General features: G+C 40.8%; 1 protein-coding gene across 1 annotated transcript in view; it reads left to right on the forward strand.

Annotated features, from left to right (window-relative positions):
* Positions 1–4,897: 4,897 nt before the first annotated feature.
* The window catches only part of cttnbp2 (cortactin binding protein 2), a 41,555-nt gene continuing 26,422 nt past the window's right edge, over positions 4,898–20,030 (forward strand). The window contains exons 1-2 of the mRNA XM_030785180.1: positions 4,898–4,978; positions 11,024–11,131. Coding sequence (XP_030641040.1) covers positions 4,898–4,978; positions 11,024–11,131 — 189 coding nt within the window. The remainder of the gene's footprint in view (positions 4,979–11,023; positions 11,132–20,030) is intronic.

The following is a 20,030-nucleotide window of genomic DNA, read 5'->3' on the forward strand; positions in this document are numbered from 1 at the left end:
CATTAACAATTTTCCCAGGACCAGTGCAAGTGAAACAAACACATATCAAAGATCAAGCATCTTAATTTACATTAAGTTTATGGTCCTTTTCTGCAGAAATATCCTTTTGCTGCAAAATATGACAGCAGTATCATTGCCTGAGAACTCTGCTTTTGTCTCATCTGACTGAAGCACCTTGTTCCAGTCCATGAGTCTTTTAGCAAACTCCAGGTTATTTCATTTGTTTGTTGTTTCAGTGAATGGCTTTTTATGGCATCATAATTATCTCCAAACAGCCTCATGACAGGCATTTGACATCCACTCACAGAATTTAGAGACTTGCTGACCCCAAGATGCAGCCAAGATTTGTAATCCTGCAGCTGTTGCCCTTGTGTTTTTCCACTTTGCCACTTTGCCATCCATCCATCACAACATCAGAGAGAAGATGACAGACGGATTTTACACGTCTGTTTCCACACTTTTATATCCCAGTGAGACACAAAGCCAAGGAAGAGCCCTCTGCAGTTTGTTATGATTAAGATGGACTTTTAGAGGTAGATCTTTCAAACAAATTTAATTTCTGTTCAATTCTTTTGCCTTTAGGAATCTTTAGGAACAACAATCAAATTGACTCGCATCGTTTGGAGAAACAAAGCAAAACAAAACATTTTTAAAAAAAAAAAAAAAAGACATACATGCATACATGGTGTATTCTTTTTAAATTAGTAACTCATTACCTGTGATGTTTATCTCGCACAGATCTTTACAGAAATGACTATGTATTCAAGGCTAACTGTGAAGTCAACATTGCATGTACACTGACAACATTTGACTAATGCATACATGCAAAAAATGGAGCCAGTCAAGTCTGTAGATTCCTCCTGAAGAGTCTGTTCATGAATGCTCCAGGGCTTTGTGCTTCTAAAGTTTTTCTTGGAAAAAACTCTGTGATAACAACTCTGTGCGTGAAAAGATTTCATGGCCTTTTCTCTTAAAAAAATGTTGCATTTGTCCTTTGCACAAGTTAATAGAATTAGGAGGAAACACAACTGCCATCAGCAATGAAGTGGGCTGAGCAATTACAGTATAACTGCTGTTTACTAAAACACTGTATACCCTCCTTTTGTTGTCCTCTTCTGGATTCATCCCCGAACCATATGGCTGAGAGACAGCACAAAAGCAGATTGCAGTATGTTGTGCCAAACATAGAACATTTGTTTTAAAAAGGACTATATGACATACTTTCAAACTTTTTAATAGTGTCTCACTTTGTATGAAAAGACCTTGAATTCTAATGTGAAATGAACATTTCAAATGAAATAATCTGTGCTGTGAACCATGAAATGTCAGAGAACAATCTAAGAGAAACTGCTTTCCAAAAGACCCCTGGGTGACCACCACTGCAGAGGTGATGCTTGCTGGAAAAATAAAAGCTAAATTGAAAAAGAAAGCGAAGGCGGACAAATCCGTAACTCTGACTTCTTTTATAATGTATTCCTACCTACTACCTTAGCACAAATTCTTTGCAAACACATATAAGTGAAAAAATATTAAGTCCAATCAATGAAGAGCTTAAAAGGGAATTCATTAACACTTATATATTTTAGACGCAACTTTACTGGTTAACATTCACTTGCTTGAATTTATGGAAAATGCATGAAAAAATGATTAATGAATAGTTAATTATTTTGTGATTAATTATTCATTAATCATACCTTAATGAAAGGTTGCATCTCTTGACAGTTTCTGAGTAATAAAATCAGATATTGTGTTAACAGATTTATTAATCCTTTCATAAAAGTTGTAAAAATCAATAAGAATACTCAGAATGTATTTTTTCTTCTATTTTAAAAAACTCATTTGATCTTAACCCCCAACTTAGTCTCCAGTCTCCACTAGGATTTAATAAAATGTAAAATACTTAAAATGACCTTTACAAAACACCTGTTGTTATTTCCCATGGTGAGGCAGAGCCAACCCCTCTGAGTCATTCCCCATAACTATGACATTCTGACACAGAAGTGTGATAATGGCACTGTGGTGATCAACAGAGAGGTAGAAGGAAAACAGAGACAAAAATAAAAGATTGAGAGCTCAAAAATTAGGGAGAAAGAAAGGAGTCAGGATAACTTAGCAAGAAATTTTTCCCTGATTTGTTGTTGTTACGACACCATTCAGAAAGGTGGAAGTTAAGGTGGGAGTTTCTACAATTCATCAATGTGATACCACACGTCCAGTTAGCCAAAAAACTCATTGGTCTTCCTCACTGGCTCTAGTCACTATCTTGGACGTCTATGCTACCTCATCTGATGCCGCTGCCAAGACACTGCATCTGAAAGCCGTTTTTACCCAAAACTGTCTGGCTATGGAGAGAAGGCTCAGCTAAGGAGCACAGAGGCACTAGTGATGGTCGTTTGCATGTTTCCGCCAGACACCAACAGGGAGTCATTGTGGTTCAAAATGACCCAACAATGGCCAAGTCACTATGAGCCAAGTCCCACAGGGGGCGGAGGGGAAAGGCACACGTAGAGAAGCAGCAAGCCTGCGACTGGACCACATTCATCACTGTCAGACACACACAGCTCTGCTCACACACACTGACTTAGTGACTGCAGCCTATCATCTCTACTATGCAGCAGCATCAGTCGTTTTCCTTTTTTTTTTTTATGGGAAGGGAACAAAGTTTTGATTCAGATTAACAGGAAGCCCTCCTGACCCAGGGAAAACCAGGGTCTGGGAGGCTACTCTGAGCAGATAATTTACCAAGTTACCAGTCATGTCACAATACAAGAAAAGCAGCTACATTAAAGCCGCCCTTAAGAGAAATATAATTTGTTCTGATCACTTTAAAACTAATTTTCTAAGAGGGATTGAAACATGATGTCAAACCCACATCAGTTGCCCTGGTAGATGTGACACTTCAGATCTTTGTGCATATGACGTATCACAATGGTGAACACACCATGATAAAGTAAAACATATCTTGTCACAGCTGCAGTGGCATTGGCAAAGGAAAAAAAAGTAGTAGCCACTGAAAATATAGTTTACAAAATTGGAATTGATTTGACCTAACACTAAGCTACTGCAAAAATGTAGTTGAATGATCAATTTAGCAACATGTATCAGAACTAATTCACAGTAATGATGAGAACCAGTAATTTTGGGAATAAGGAACAGAAATATTACAGACATCAATATAGTTTTTCTCACTGTGTTTCCTAAAGGTATGTTCTAGAGGCACAGTGAATGAAATAAAAATAATTTGTGAGCTAAGGTTAACTGATAAACCAATAATTGTGAGACCTGTCACTGTACTGTATTACATAAACCTGGTTGCAGCTGAAATGAAGTCCAGCTTGTGTTATATTAGCTTTGACGTGAGCAAACAGATTCATGCAGACATAATGTAATTTGTGTCACACCGGACCATCAGTCTCCTATTGAGCCCTCTCAATAGTTTTGGCTGTGGCGGAGGTTGGCAAATGACTCCAAACACAATTAGCTGGATCTGGCAATGACTCAATTAAGACAAGGAAAGTGAGAGAGCAGTGGTTCCCCACAGTTTTCTCTCTGTCACACGCAGGACCCGGAGAGTGAGAGAGCAGTGCTTTCCCTTCAGTTTTCTAAAAATATCACTGTTCGGGGTGCAAAATAATATGAGTGCTATTTCAAATGAGGTACTATTGCTGTTTTGGATGTCATTCAAGTATTATTGCAGTTGCATGTAGCTCTGACAGTGGTTGGCTGCCTAGTAAACTAAATCCCACGCTATTTTCACATTCAGCATAGGTCTTAGAGGAGTATTCATAACCAGGCTGTGCAATTTATTTTGTCACCAACTTTAATCCCTTTCAAAGTACTGCTCAGTTCACAGTTCATTTGTGGCTAACTTCTTTTCTCAGCTGGAAAACTGGTCTTTGTAGTGGGAAAGGTACTCTTAATCGTACTGTTTATTATTTTTAATGTCAAGGTTGTTATACATTCAATAACTTTGATCTACTTGACGACATTGAAATGTCTAAGACTCGGGTAGATACGCCTAAAAATCGTGAGGCTGGAACGAGCGTTTTACTAACATTAAACGGAAACGTCTTCTTCAACACACTTGCTTAGAGAATTACAAATGAGCTAGAGATGAAATCTCCATTCTCTTTATTAGAACCACAGGCGCATCTCAACGTGGAGTGTTACAATCTGGTAAATTCCTGCAACGTATCGGGGAGTAGAATAGTCAGTTGTCATTTCTGACATACCAGCGGGGACGCATTGCGTGGTCTATACCTGTAACTGAGGATGTGTGAACAGCGGCTCATCACCTTTAACACACATCTTGACATAGGCGATACGATATAATGCTTACCCACGACATATACGTGTGTGTCACTGTCATACTCATAATTAGGGCACTAGTGAGCTAAACGTCAATGAGGGCCATTTGACGTGGCCGTTGCTGTCACAGATAATGATTTAAACTTACTTAGATATGGTCAGACATTTTCCTCTTTTCGGCAGATAATATTTCATTGATTTTAGGCAGAGGTCTAAATATACTGGCAAGAGAGAGGTTAAGTGGCGACGCAAGGGCAGAAATAGGATCGACATACACTGGCAAATGTTCATGTCACTCTTCAGAAAGCGTGCACCTCCTTTCAGGTTTGAAACGCACGGGGGTTTGCAGCTGGAATTCGCTTAGGTCTACGCCTACATTCAGTGTGTTAACTAACCAAGCCACGATCCAAATTCTGCGCGGTCAACAATATCAACGTTTAATTATATTTTTCGGCCATATGATATTCTACACTGAGAGTCTAATCCTGTACGATTCACATTCAGCAATGCAATAGTTAACACAGTGCCGAATGCGTTGTTTTATGTTCTGTGTGGTGCTCTCACTTCTACAGACCGCTACAGTAGGAAGATGGCGTCGGAGGGAACGGGCGGGGAGCAGCCTCCTCCGATACAAACACTGGTAACCGCAGTTCATGGAAGTGTCGAAGCGGTGAGACATTTTTAAAACGAATTATTTTCTATCTGGTTTATACTATGTATGCTACGACAGCAAATGGACGCATAAAGGCACTGCGCGTCATTTTTTGCCGCGGTCGCCAGTCATCTTTTCAAGCTCTATCCCAATCGGTTGTTATTTTATGCTCTCAGTGATCTGGGTTTACGGTTTCGCTTGCTGTAAATCACAGTAAATCAAAGTTATGCATCAGAGACTAATGTACCGAACACATAAAAACATTTGAACTCGTTATTATTTTCAGGCAAGCATAATGATTTTCAGCACAAAGCAGCTGTCCTTTGCTTATAGCTATTGTGATTCTGTTATGGAGGTGCTAAACCAGTTTCTACATTTTCTCTATTTTCCGGCATATATTTGTTATGTCGTAGTATGCCGTTTTTAAATCATTTGTTAGGCCGTATCAGTGTACTGTAGCTTAGTATAAAATTTGGCAAATATGGTAGGGTATTTTATCGTCCCTAGTCTTTGAGGTTTGCTTGTTGCATTGGAAATGTCATTTCACTTAAAAAAAAAAAAAATTAAAAAACAACGTTTACCACCGCCATTTGTTTTTATAAGTGGTAACAGACATTCAGTCACCTTATTTAAAACAATCTTGCTGATCAGGGTCTGGTTATTGAAGGTATAGTTTAAGTGTCTGCAATAAAGATGTAATGAACCTGCCATAGGGTTCAGTGAAAGTACTTGTTTGTTCCTCTTAATGGATTCTTCTCCCCTTGTTTACCCACATCTTGCTGGGATTTCTTACACCTGCTGCTCACAAGTTTCAACATATGTGCCATACTCATAACCCTTCTGAGTAAATTAACCAGTCCTCTCTGCGAAGGGGTTGTGTGTGACGCTTCCTGCCTCCCCTTCATGTGCAGACAAACCACCTAATCAATGACTCTCCTCTTGCTTAGCCTAACTGATAAGGTTTCATTTTCACCAGAAAGCTATGCTATATTGACCTACAATGATGGGCAGTTCCTCTCTGCAGTCCTTTACCTATACTTTACAGTATGTTGGCTGTGTATTGGGTTGTCTGTTTTAGGTTCTTGATACAACCATGTCAGTTACTTTTCCAGAGGTTTCGGAGGCTAACCTTTTTTTTTTTTAATTTTGTGGTGGATTTGTCTCTGTCAAGATGTAAGAATATCGTGAGTCTCTGAAACGGCTCGGAGAAAGAAGACAGAAAAAGAGAGAGAGGCGAGGGAACGTGTTCACCGGAGACGTTTCTAAATTGGTCTGAATTTCAGTGACTCAGCTGGCATAGTTCAGAGTACCGTGTCACCCAGCCAATCTGAGCAGCTCTAACAGCTCACGGCTAGTTTACATTTAGCGTTGAGTTGAACAGGTGCTCTGGCTGCATCGCAGCCCCATTGGCCGCTTTGGTTCAGCCATATATCTCTGTCTTACCGGTCTACCCTGGTCACCTCCTCTCAAGGACTCGCAAGGGTGTGCAGAATGCTTGCGAGCATGTAACTAGTGCCTTTGTCAGACCTTGGCAAGTCCTTCTTTTGTTAAATCTCAATTGACAAGTTTCTCTCTCTTTAGAAGAACAGTCAAGAGGCACAAGGTCCTCTAGTTTAAGAGAGGATCATTGTTTTGGTATTTGGTATGTTACCCCCTTGTCACAAATGCTCATTCGCTGAAATCTATGGTAAAATGGTCTGATTGTCATCATTTCTTGATTAACCCCTGTTAAAATTCTCAGATAAAACATCAGAACTCTCCCTTTCAGCATGTTTAAAAACATATATACGGCATTTCAAATCTAATGGTGGTGATTAGAATATGGCATTAATATAAAATCTGGTGATTTTATTCTTGTAGGGAGCTTAAAAGTGGGTAATTGAAGGAGTGAAAATGGGTGTTCTTGAGAGACTACAGAATGTACAAGTTATGCAACACTGAGTGTAATAGTCTTGATTCACAGGAGTTCATTAAAACCTAATGTTCTAAAAGCTACTGTGATTCTGCTACAGAGGTGCCAAACCCGCTTCTCAAGATGTGTTCCAATTCGTAATGAAACGGTTACATTGTAATGCTTTGAACTGACACATGCTAATTTTCTGGTTCTTTTGAAAATGGGCGCCATAGTCAGTAGCTGTAAGCAAATATTTTTTGTTTCTTTTTGTATGTATAGATTCAGTCAGGACCCTGTATTTAGTCCATATTTCTGTATGATTTTGGAGAATGCAGCTGCTCATAGGAAGAGTAGCGCTAGCTAGCTTTAGAGCTCGTAGCTCTAGCTGTGTTGAAAATGGCTGTCTTAGTGAAGTTTAAATCATTTGCATTTATGTTAGGCAGCTTATGACTGCCAGATCTTAAAACCGAAAAGTGTGAATTTTAGATAGTGACTGAGCGTATATTTGGAGAAGAAATGATTTTTGTTGGGGGATATTTAGAGAAAATCTCACTGTGGACTTAGTCATTCCCACTGCTAAAAGGGTACAGATTAGAGGCTTTTTCATCTTAAAATAAAGGCCTGCTTTTGTCATACAGAGTGTGGAATGCAGATAGACAAGCTACCATTCCCATACCTTAACTCGAAGCCCTGGTAACAGAATCCCAAGTCTGGAAAGAGAAGAATGGTAGAAAATCAAGTGTGCTTCATGCAGTTCTCCAATGTCCCTTCTGTCTTTGAAAATAAATGTTAATAAAAATATACTCAAGGTGGAGAAGATCTCAGTAGGGGATGAAACTTTTTATTTTGAGTACAAAGAAGAGAATTGCTTTACTATTTGTTTTTTAGTTCCTTGTTATCGTGCTATTAGCTTAATTCTTCACAAGTTACTGCAGCTTTTTTGGGACACTTGATGTTTCCTTAGTCTGATGGAGAGGGAAAGTTGAAAACTGTCTGAGAACATTCGGTTCATGGCAGGATCTGAGTAACCAAAGGATAACAGCTCTACTCTGTTTTTAGTCTGCTCAGAGCAACACAAAATAATAGAATGTGGCAAATACTGTCAGTGACATTCACCAATTTCTGTATACTGTTCCAGTTTTCACATACAGCAGTGTTGTGCCTATATTTAGCATTTCTTAAATTTTGTGATTTGGATATTTAAAACCATAATAGTATGGTTAGGATTTTTGGATTTTTGAGGTTGTTTTGGTGGAGACAAGATGAGAGTGCAGCTTTAGAATCCTGCAGCATCTGAGAATTGAACTGGTGATGATGGTGATGATTTTGGCCTTGTCCATAGACAAGCAGATCAGGGCAATGTTTTCCACATGTTGTGTACCTCAGTAACAGCTGATACCCCAAACTGCTCTACCTGCCAAAAATTGGCTTGTAGTAGTACTCCTTTAGACATGGTAGAGATTACCTCTCTGCTCAAGCTACTGATCCCAGAGGGGCCCCAGTACAGAACAGAATTTGGAAGAAGAACTGACATCCACAAATTCTAGTGCCACAAGCGAGTCTTTCCTGTTCTCATCGACATGGGTGGTATTTTACTTATGAAATAATTGAGCAAGTAAGCGAACAAACTGACCTCTGCTTCACCCAGGCCTTTGGAGACCAGATTCAAACAAATCCAAGGGAAATCCATTATTTCCTGACCGTGGTACTCCAGGCAAGTTTGTTCCCATTCTCCTCTCTTGACGATAACACAAATGTGGATGATGTAATGCTGGTGTGCAGGATCTGTGCTTAGCCCCCAGTGTATGTGGCAGTTGCCGTGAACAATACTGAAGACAGATTCCTCAAGATTCAGCCCATGTTTGACAGTGATTCCTTGTCTCGTCAGATGGCAAGCAAAGCATTGATGAAGTCATGGCGACTTAAAAAAAAAAAAAACGCATAAGGGAAGGCAATTTCAGATGATATATTGCAACTAAACCAGATAAACGAGACCTGAAATGTTTCTGCAGGGCCAACTCTCCAGATATCATATACTGACTCTACTTTATCTGGGAAAGGCTTTTTTAGAGTCCCATTTAAAGAGACTGTGCACTCAGTGCTCATTAGAGAAAGGATTTTGACTACACTCGATAGAACGATAAATGAACCAGGCGACACAAAACTTTTTTTTTTCTTTTACGAGCTTCTGGTTGCTAGCTCTGGAAGGCAGTGTGGGAATGAAATGCATGGGCACACTGAGAACCAGTTGGGCAGGTGTTACTGCTACCTACTGGAAGACAGGCGAAGAGTTGTCATGAGAAGCCAGTTGATCTTTTCACTAACGCTCATCTGAGGGACTCATTGAAGTGAAATGACAAGATAACAAATATGTCAATCTCCCCAGTGCTTGTACTTTTGAACCTCTTGGTTTTGGGAAAAGGAACAGTGGTGAGGGAAAGGAAAAAGATCATCACTATCGTTCATCATGGAATACCGTAGGCATATGCAGACTTGCTTATCTGTTTTTTTGGGGGTTTTTTTTGTCTAAGATACCCATGACATCAAAGTGCCTGTACTTATCCTTCTTTGGCTCCCTGACTCACCAAGACTGGCTGATATGCAAGTGAGATTGCCGTGCACTAAAAGAGAAAACTGGTGTTTTTCAAAAAATTCCAAATGTACTAGAGATGAGGAAAATCTTTACTGAACAAAAGGCAGCAATACTGTGTTGCATACCAGCAAGGGAAACAATTGCAGTACAACTCCTTCTTTAAAGTGTTTTTTCACTTTAGGCATGAAAAAAAAAAGGTTCAGCTGAAACCAAACAGACGTATGTTATTTTCACATTCATGGTTGCCCACTTGAATTGATTTCTTGCATCATTATAAGATGAACGATTTTATGTCTGTAATTTTGAAAATGTCATGTTTTAAGAAAAAAAAAGGAAAAAATTTCTTGTCCAGTAAGTATTTCTGTGACTGACAGTGGAATTCAAAGCAATCTCAGTCAGATATCTGTCAATTGTTTTAGGGTTTATATTTTTGGGGATTATGTAGATAATTTGTCTGAAATCTCATTTGTTTTTCTCAAAAAAGTATTTCATATTTTTCAAATTTATGATTCCCTCATTCTAATTCTTATTTACAAATTTCTAATTGTACTGCTCTAAAATGATGCTGCCCCTTTTATGAAATAGTGGTGAATTTCTGTTAGAGTGAAGTGCATTAACTAATGTAAACACATTCTGATGAAAACTCCTTTACACTTGGTGAAACACATCTGCATGTCTCTGCTGTGCTTAAACTGAACATTGTACACAGAATCATGAGTTGACTCTCTTGTCTTGCTCTTCTCTAAGACAGATATGTTACACTTGCTCGGTCTTTGGGTATTGAATAAAGCAAAAGAAGATTTCTGGTTGATCAAAGTAAAAGAGACAGTGGTTTGTTTGTGTAGTTTAATTGCAGATGTTTGAGTATTTCAGAAGAAATGAGAGTTTAATGAACCCATTAAGTGTAATTGAAAGTAATGGTGGCCCCTAGGTATGCTTTGATCCAGTGTATCTGGGCTTAGAGCCATCTCATGGTGGGTTTGGTTTGTGTCACATGATGCAAATGATGATCTTTTATTTCCAAAATGTTCATCACTTTTTTTTTGCCCTTTCTCGACATGTTGCAAAATGTCGCTCTGATTTGCAGACTTCGGAGATCTCTAGCCTGTGTAAAGACCATTTGAACATTGTGATCAGCAGCAGACAGTTTTTCTTTTATTACGAAGAAAGATCACTTCTTCCCTTTGTGATCATTTCAACAACAGACTTAATTTGTAGGCTGCAGTAATATTTCACTATAATCAAGAGAGCAGTGGACGAAATGTTTAACAAACTCAAATGCTCATGACAGTGGTGAGAAATTAAATGCCCACTTCGACTCATTAGGGTACCAGCCAGTGAAATATAAGTACCACATCACCAAAGGATTAGGTCAGAACTTGGTCTAGGTGTTGGTTTTCTGATGCATTTGACTAGTGCTGCCATAGAAACCCAGTAACATGGTTCTCTGTGATCACTGTACCTACACTGCAACTCTGATACCAAAAAATCTATTGAGCTGTTTGAATGGAGAGGAATATGCACCGTCGTTTACCATCTGTTGATCCGTGACATTCCTCCTTTGCGTGTATTGCAGAAATGTGAGCTGAATATGGATAACCTGAGCAGGCCAGAGCTACTCACCCTGCTCAGCATCATGGAGGGAGAGCTGGAGGCTCGAGACCTTGTCATAGAAGCTCTTCGGGTAAGTCAGTGAACTACATTTACACTTACATTAACTGCTACACAACTACCAAACTACCTTCTCCTGGACAACATCTTAAAGCCACGTCTAGCCTTGTTGTCCAAAGATTGGGCTCGTGTGTTGAGTTGTGTGTGTGCTTGCTGAGTGGTCGGTCTTAAGCTCGGTCCTAAACTGACTGTTCTGAAAGAGTTGGTCTGTTCCACCTGTTAACATGACATGCTGTTTATTGACTGTTTACTGGACTGTCAGTTAGAGCCTGTGTCAATTCCTGTGTCAATTCCCATTAGCCTCATGGGTTCTGACTTAATCTTCAGTGCTGTCTGACAACTTTTTGGTGTGTTAACGTGATAACTGACTAACTGCCTTGTTTTAATAAAGTCATAGCTAGCTTGATGATTTGTCTTGAGAGTAATAAATTGAAGTGCCCTTCATTTTTAAATGAGGTGTTTTTTTTGGTGATGTTATTTTAATACAGGGGAAAGAAGATGTTCAAGGAATACCTAGAAGGCAAATCACTTATGAGACCTGATTACAGTCTTAAACGTGTGTTATTTTTCCCCTAAAAATATATGGCCTCCTTTAAATAAAGAAGGAAGAGGGATGACAGGGCAGTGATGAAGTAGCAAGGCAGAGAGCCCAGCTGGAGGTGAGCTCAGGGCAGAATAACGAAGGAGAGGCAGAGGAAGATGAAGGGCTGAGTGAAGAAAAAGAGGAGCAATTCAGAGTGGAAAAAAACAAACACTGGATGGGAGCCAAAATGGCTGGAACCTCCCAGATTTAAGCCTCAGCCTCTACGCTGTCTGTATACTCCCATTCTAGGTCTTTGCAGGGTGTAAAATAGCCAAACAGAGTGAAATTTTAAAAGTGTCCTTTACACACTAATGTGAAACAGATGCCATTGAGTCATTGAGAACCCCCCCCCGGTTTTTGAAACCGCTTTCCACCACGTCTTATCCTGTCCAAACCTTTTCACCATTGCTGATAAAAGATAAAATAATATAATATTAAATAAAATAAAATAAATCCAGCAGAATTTTCTAGAAGCAACACTGCATCAGCCATTTTTCATCTATTGCAGTGAACGATAGATCAATGAAAACAGGGTGGTACCCATTTTCAGTAACAAATCTTTCCATGTCCTGCAGTGTGTAAATGGTGCACTGGTTGCCTAGCGTTGGGATGCTATATTTTGATCATCTCGAGCAGAGCAAATTACTTTTATTTTCCAGTTGCTTTAGGTGAAGCATAAAGCTGCCATCATCAGCAGTAAACTGCGACATATCACTCACCGGTAGCCAAAAATAATCCCATAGCCAAAAATAAAACAAAACAAAAAACGATCAAATGACATTGGGAATAATGATTGGTGTGATAAGTTGCGTGCTGTGCCAGGCTTCCTGTTTCACATGTATATAGTGAGTGGACGTTTGATTCATTTGTTCACAGCGTCACAGGGTCTGCTCCTGCTGGACTACTGAAAGTCAGAAAATCTCTTGTACCCTGTGGGTTGGTTGTACTTTCTGTGGGAAATGCAGGCCCTTGTCAGGCTTTAGGCTATGCTCTTTAGCTAGTAGTGGATTCCTAGTTGGTTGTGCTATATTTCACATTATTGGCATGGCAACATTTTGCCTCTCTCTCTCTCCCTCTTTCTCTCTCTCTCTCTTTCTCCTAGTATGTTTGCAAGATGACCACCATTGTGTTACATTCTCTTGCACCCTCTCTTTCACTTCCCCCTCTTCCCTCTTTTCTCCAAAACATTTTTTATGCATTTTCCTTGGCTCCCAGGGTTTCCCAGCTGGATTCCTACTGACGGATATCCTCCCCTCTCTCTCTCTCTCCCTCTCCCTCTCTCGTCTCTCCATAATCACAGTGGCACAGTGGCTGTCCTGTACACATATCATTTGTTCTTAGGGCAACATGGTGTTAATCCTGATCATGGGGCAGACAGGGACAGACACCTCTAACTGAGTAAAACCACATGCTCAGAGCACGCTCACTGGACGAGTGGCATGCCGCAGTCTCCCGTGCAGCCACCGTTTTGATACAGTATTGAATTGTCGAAACTCAGAAAACCCGAATATCAAGGCAGAGTTGAACTGTTGTGGTTAATGTTGCCTTCAGTTTGCATTATTAAGAGGCTTTTGTGGCCACGATTAATTAGCGTGGCTTGAAAAGTGCACTGAGCCAACGTGTTGTTTTTCTTTGGAGAGAATGGAGGAAATTAAGCAGATTAGCCAAATGGGTGCTCAGTCACAGGCCTCCAAGTCTTTCATGCTTCCCTTCGGTCACGGAGTCTTCTCCCTGCTGGACTGCGCGGAGGAGCGGTGACCACTCCAGTACAGTCATGGGATTTTTTTTTTTTTTTAAAAAAGCATGTTGTGCTTTTCTAGCAAAATAGGTCACTTTAAAACTCAAAAGTCTCAGTATCTCTCTCAATTTCCGAGAATTGTTTCATGTTGTTTCTAGTTTAGTTGTGATTTTTTTTTTTTTTTTTTTTGAAGGATGCAAGTTACCAGTACAGTTTTCCCTGTGATAGATTTTTCCTAGTTTGTTTTGGTTACCAATCATTTACAGCCATCTTTTGGAAGAGAGCCAATCCCATCCTGCTTTTTGCTTGGCAACAGAAGGTACGTTAGGGGTGCTGGTCGTATTACAGTCCCGTCAGAGAACCAGCTTCCTTCCCCTGTTACCACAGCAACACCTTTTCTTTCCGAGAGTGTTATGAATTGACACGGGCAAATCAAATAAGAATTCTAATTGTTTCATGTTTATAACATTCAGGGGAGGGATGTGAACAGGAATTCCCCAGTACGTATTGAAACTGGCAGGATTTAATATTTATTTGTGTGTGTGTGTTTGCGTGGATTCGGGGAGGGACCAGGAATGCAGGAATGGAACAGATGTACATGGTATTGCTTTTAAAAAAACCTGTACAAGCTGTGACCAACTCGTTTTTTGGAAGAATGGCAGGGCATGCTTAAGCCTCTCAGTAAATGCTTGTGACTGTAAGAATGGAAGGGCCAACGCTTCAGATGTGGAATTATGCAATCTCTCAAGGCTTGGTTTCAGAACTATGATGACTTAAATGTCTGGCCAGCATGCACATTTTCAGGCATCAGCTGTGCAGTATTCACAGTGGCATAACAATAATATATATATATATATAGAAAATCTTATAATTTCACAAATGAACACCTTCGCTTGCATTTCAGGGACTATAGTAATCTGGGCACTCTCGCTCACCAGCCATTGGCTCGTCATCTTGTGCTTGTCTTTGCTGTATATACATATCCCAACTGCCTTTGATGGAGGACAGTGGAAGGCGATATTCAGGAGCTGTCTGAGAACACGTGTGGCTTTCACCCAAACAAATAGTAATCATTCAGTCATACTCCTGTTTCCCGATACTAAAGAGTGTGTATCAACATAATCAATAAAAGCGTCAGTTTCAGACATCGGTTATCTACTCATGATGTGTGGAACTGAAGTTTGTACAATGCTGGCACTTGTGTTCTTTGAAATTCCAGGCCTCATTGCTGAGCTGTGTGTAACAGTAGGAGTTTTTCTCTCCTCTTGGACGTGCAGTATGTTGTGGACCTGTTCGCTTACAAATACACGCTGTACCTTTTCTCGTGCTGCTGCTGTCCACCTGTGGCGCTTGCCAGATGTTTTTAAAAGATATTTTTTCCCAATGACATCAGAATTGTTTGAAATGACTGAGGATTTGAAGCAAATAGAGAGCAGGTCAGAGCAGTAGTAGTTATTCTCTCTCTCTCTCTTCATGTAGCATCGGGTTTGGAGGATGCACAAACTTGTTGCGTGCTTTATTAAGCTCTGTAACATTGTTTGTTACAAACCTGTTCACAAGAGATTCCACGTGAGCCCAGTACTGGGGGGTGGGGGGATCCCCAGAGCCAAACCATAAGCCAGGCAAACAGACACAGGAATATCCCGTTTCTCAACGCTGCTTATGAATTTGTGCCCTCTCACAGTGCATGTGTCAGGGCTTGTGAATGTTTACACATACACATGTATCGTAGTAAGGTCTATATGTGTGTTACACATATATAATGTTATAGTCATATGAAGACGCACCATACATACACTGTAAATCGTATTCTGTGGTTGTGTTAACGACAGGTACTGGGATAAGTGGAACGGCTGGGAGAAGTGTGTGTGTGTGTGTTATCAGTCCAGGCTGTGATGAGAGCTGATGGGCAATCTGACAGCAGGGCATTTTGGAACTGAGCTAATGTGGAAATCTGAGTGTGAACTCTTTCTCCTTCTCTCTTCTCATTCCATCTCATCCCACCCCTCCCCCTTCTCCCACTGTGGTCTGCGTATAGCACCATGGTTCTACATCAGTGACTCTGCATCTTCTTGAGTAGAGAGACAGCTACCCTGGGGCTGGAACACAGAAACACCCAGCCCACCAGGGACACGTGTGTGTGTGTGTGTGTGTGTGTGTGCGCGCGCGTGTGTGTGTGTGCGCGCGCCACCTAGACAGATATAGTTCACACAGGCTCTATTAAAAAGGGAAGGGACAGGGGAAAGTCCCTATGTTGACAGTTGGCCATGTGAGTGTGTTGTCAGGTTGGGAGGGCCTTGTTCAAGTGCTGTTAAAGCTGGCACATATCCATCTGAAGCCTTGCCCCTGGCAGGCATGACAGCTTCTCTTAGATTAAGCTCTGTATGAAGGACACCAGGCTAACGATGTGGAAACGCTCTTTAAATCTCTTAGTTCTCCAGCCTTACACAAAGCTGTGGCAGTGGAAACCAAATGGTGCCATGAGAATATTCGTATGGTGCCACTCGCTCTTCTTGTGGTTGTGTTTTTATGAGAGAATGACCTGATTTGATTACATCCTCCTCTTCCTCAGAGCCATCCCTGTTTCTCCATCCCAGAAAATCGAAATCTGCCTCTGTCTCTTGATTTGTATCATAGGAAATGATCAAACTCCTCTTCAGTGTGATGAGGACAAAAGAGGACATCTTTTTCGGGAATGAAATGTCTCAGCACTCAACTGTCAGCAAAGACTTGAAAATGAAATCCATAATGTTATCCCTCAGACTAATTGGTGCTCTTGGTGTGAAATTCTGAAAAACTAAAGAGATAAAAAAGGATGGTCTCTGGGGATAACGTCCTTAAAGAGCAGTCTACTCTCTCCATTCGTTGCATGATGGCTCTTTGTTGTTGAGTGAACTCACAGAGGTAGTTTTATCCCAGCTGCTTGGCTTTCACAACAGGCCACTGAGGCCCGTTCTGCTCCCTGTTATAGAAGGCATGCCCCGTTCCTTCCCAGTCCTCACCAGTATAGAGGCTTCTGTTATGAAGCAGAGGAAGGCCAGATACCTAAAGTCCTGGTCCTCTTGCCAAGCTGACATTACCCTAATTGCCCTCACATTTCACAGCTTACCCCTCCGCTGATGGATGTAGCTAAACTAACGAGCTCCCGTCCGCCACAGCCCAGCCATAAGGGCTGAGATACCACGCGACCCACGCATACATATTTTATTTCTCTCCTAAATGCCACATAAAAAAAGAAGAGAGCAATAATAATAAGAGTGATTTATCCGTGAAATCTGCAGTGAAACCCGGCTACAGCCGGATGACAGCCTCACTTTGCTTTTGCCGTGAGTTTGATTCCCGGTGATATGAAGATTTAGAAAAGGACCATTCAGAATTGCAAATCCTGTGAGCATTTGCAAACATGCAAGTCTCATTCAGGGAAAATCTGCTCAAAGTTATTCACCCATTATTTAAATGATTATTATTCATCTTGGTCTGTATGTTAATTATACAGAAATCTTTCTAGACAGGGATGCTGGGTTTGCCCAGTCATCAGCGGTTTCACTTGAGTCTAGGATACAGATTGTGGTTGGTAAAGTGGGTTTTCACTCTGTGGTGCATGTTTTGGAACAGAGAGAGGGCACTGTCATAAGAAAGGAGGTGTTGGGAAGGGAGATGTTGACCTCAGAGCGACTCGGTTTGTGTAGGCAGGGTGGTCTGTGGTGAAGGGGCAGAGTTAGAGACAAGTCAGGGTGTCGTTGTGAATTTGTCTTAACGCGAGGGGAATTCTAGCTCAGTGGTTTGGAGGAAATTTTTCTGGCAGGTCTTAAAGAGACAACAGGCCTGGGCAAATTCACCACTGGGGTGCAAGCACCTTCCCTTTCTGAACAGCTAACCGTCCGCTGTCACTTATCCCATGCTATCGTCCAATGAGAGCCCAGCACTGTGTGAATGAGTGACAGTTAGAGGGCTATGTGACTGGTCAAGTGTTTACAAATGTCTGACTCGTGATGTTTCACAGTGCAACATGCAGACGCGATTGCCTCCTTTAAAATCCTATGTAATACATAATAACTACATAATGGTATCAGCATTTCTGAGAGGAAACTGAAAACACACACAGCTCTCGGACGGGATATGAACAGTGTGTTACTGCAATGGTAACTGTTTAAGTCTGGAGAGAAGACTACTGACCTTACATTCCTGAAGATGACTGCGATAACCAACCCGAAAACACAATCTCTGTTAACGGCACACATAAAGGAAGGCCAAACGCTGTTGAGCAGAGCCAGTGGTTTTAGGAAAATGTCCCCCCTTCATTTGGCTGGCATAAGAGAAACTCAAGCTCTGGAGCCTCCATCTTCTCCTCCAAAGTAGATTGAAAGCAAGTGGCTGTGTTTGGACTGGAGTTCATTAAATGTCAGTGTTGCAGTGTTGCAGCGGCCAGGCTGTTTGTCATTGAGAGGCTGAGCATACCGGTCACTGCACACTCCAGTCATATATTTTATCACTGTAGTCTACTGCCAGCACTCCCCTTTGTGGAATGGTTAGATTTCATTAGTCCTTCTTGTCATTTCCTGAGCGGTTTTCCTTTCATTTTCGAAGAATCTCTGAATATGCTTTTATATAGAAGTATAGGGTGGGAAAGTGTATCAAATGTTTGCCAACATGTCTTCTACCAGTAGAGTGACGCCTCACGTAACCCAAACAATATTTAGTGGTTTAATACAAATTTGAAGCATCTCTTAATTTTAGGTTTACTGATGAACCAGCGGATGGAGTCTTCTCCAGCTTTACGTGATGGCATAGAGGAAAGAAAAACGATCTTTTAATTTCTTGTTCTACCATGGATGACTTCACCGTTCCTTGTCTCTGCTTTGGGGTTATACTGGAGTTTTCTATTATATGTCTGAAGTACCTTCTGAATGATGTCGTTTGTGAGTTTTTGGATATGTTTTTGAGTTCCTATGTCTAGCCCATGACCAGTGGATTTTATAGATTGTTCTGTTGTGTGTAGTTAGGCATTGGAATGTAGTTCATTTGAGAGCATTGTTAAAATAGGCCACTAGCATCATTAGACAGAGCTCGAGCCAGTTTTAGCAGGTCAGTATTGCCTGCAGTTATGACTGTGGGGGTGGGGGGAGGGGGTGGGGGGCACTGAATCCCTTTTCAAGTTGCCTGCCAGTCAGTTAGTATGAGAAAGCCTCCTATTCTTGGCTTGCTGAATAATGAAGAGTATATGGGCTGTCTTGTAAAACCATTGAGTTTTAAGTACCTTATACTCTCCCAGTAGTCACAGGTGATGTTCATGCTTGGGGCATATGTGGATTAGATTTGGAATGGACCGGCTCTCTCTACAAGCACCGTTCAAATAGGTTTTATGCCAGTCTGTCTCTGAAGCAGAAGTCTTGCAAGTCGTTGCCATTGTCTGTGCTTTGTTGTCTGATTTTCCAAGCCTCTGTCTCTTTCTCTCACTTTCTCTCCCTCTCTCTTTCTCTCCCTCTCATGCCTTTGAAGTTAACTCCTCTGAAATGAACAGCTTCGCAACGTAAAATAATGTCATGGATGTAGCAAGAGTGTGTGTGTGTGTGTGTGTGTGTGTGTGTGTGTGTATTCATCTGTTTACATATAAGGGGAGCCATAAAGATACACACAAATATGCCTAGCAGGCACTTTCGAAACACGAAGGTCATTATCGCACGCAACGGCTAACTTTATTTTCACATCCCACTCCAATACCTATCTCACTTTTCTCTGAGTGAAGTACAGAAGTTACCTTTTTAAATCGATTTGAGATGATTTTATTTTCAGAAAAACCCTTTTATCTCTTTATTTTCTTCTTTTTACTCGTCCTGCGGTATGTTGCTTATGCTCCGGTAGTTGCTCACAAGAGAAAACTCAAGAGAGACTTAGTCAGCTGACGCTATGACCTGTTTATATAAGAGTTCCTTGCGGGGGCCCTTTTCGAATCATCGCTCTAATGTCAAAGCAGCATTGCTCTTACATTGCCTAGCTGGCAAAGACAAAAAAAAAAAAAGACAGAAAAGATTTGATGTGCTTCTCTAATGTGTAGCTCCACGGTTGACATGTGCTTATGTAACGTCTTATTTGAACCTATCAGAGTGGTTACAAGTAGGGATGTGTACAAGTGTATTTTTAGTTGTCCATTAATTAGCAGCAGTGGTTGATGAATGAATAATCGATTATTTGAGTTGTGTGTTAGGCACTGGCCTTAAAGGGATCAGTGCATAATGAAAGAACTATTTGAACTAGTAATAAGATATCATGCCCTTCTGACTGTGGGACTTTTAAAGATATTGGTAGATAGATTGTTTTATGACTTCTGTTTAGATGTTCAAATTAACATTTGAATACATATTGTAAGAGCTAATAGAAATGTTATGGAGCCCACAACTAGCAAAGTTAGCCAGCTAGCTAACTTTGACAGGTGATTTCAGTCATAAACTAATGACTACTGGTAACCATATTTACAGTGTTACACAGTACAAAATTTTGTTTACTGAAGAACAAATCCCCATCCCCATGAAAGGAGCGCATAACAGACAATGTTCATAAATGATAGCAGTGTCGTTCTTTTACTGCCCTTCC

The sequence above is a fragment of the Chanos chanos genome, chromosome 1, assembly GCF_902362185.1.
Source record: "Chanos chanos chromosome 1, fChaCha1.1, whole genome shotgun sequence".
NCBI classification, from domain to species: Eukaryota; Metazoa; Chordata; class Actinopteri; order Gonorynchiformes; family Chanidae; genus Chanos; species Chanos chanos.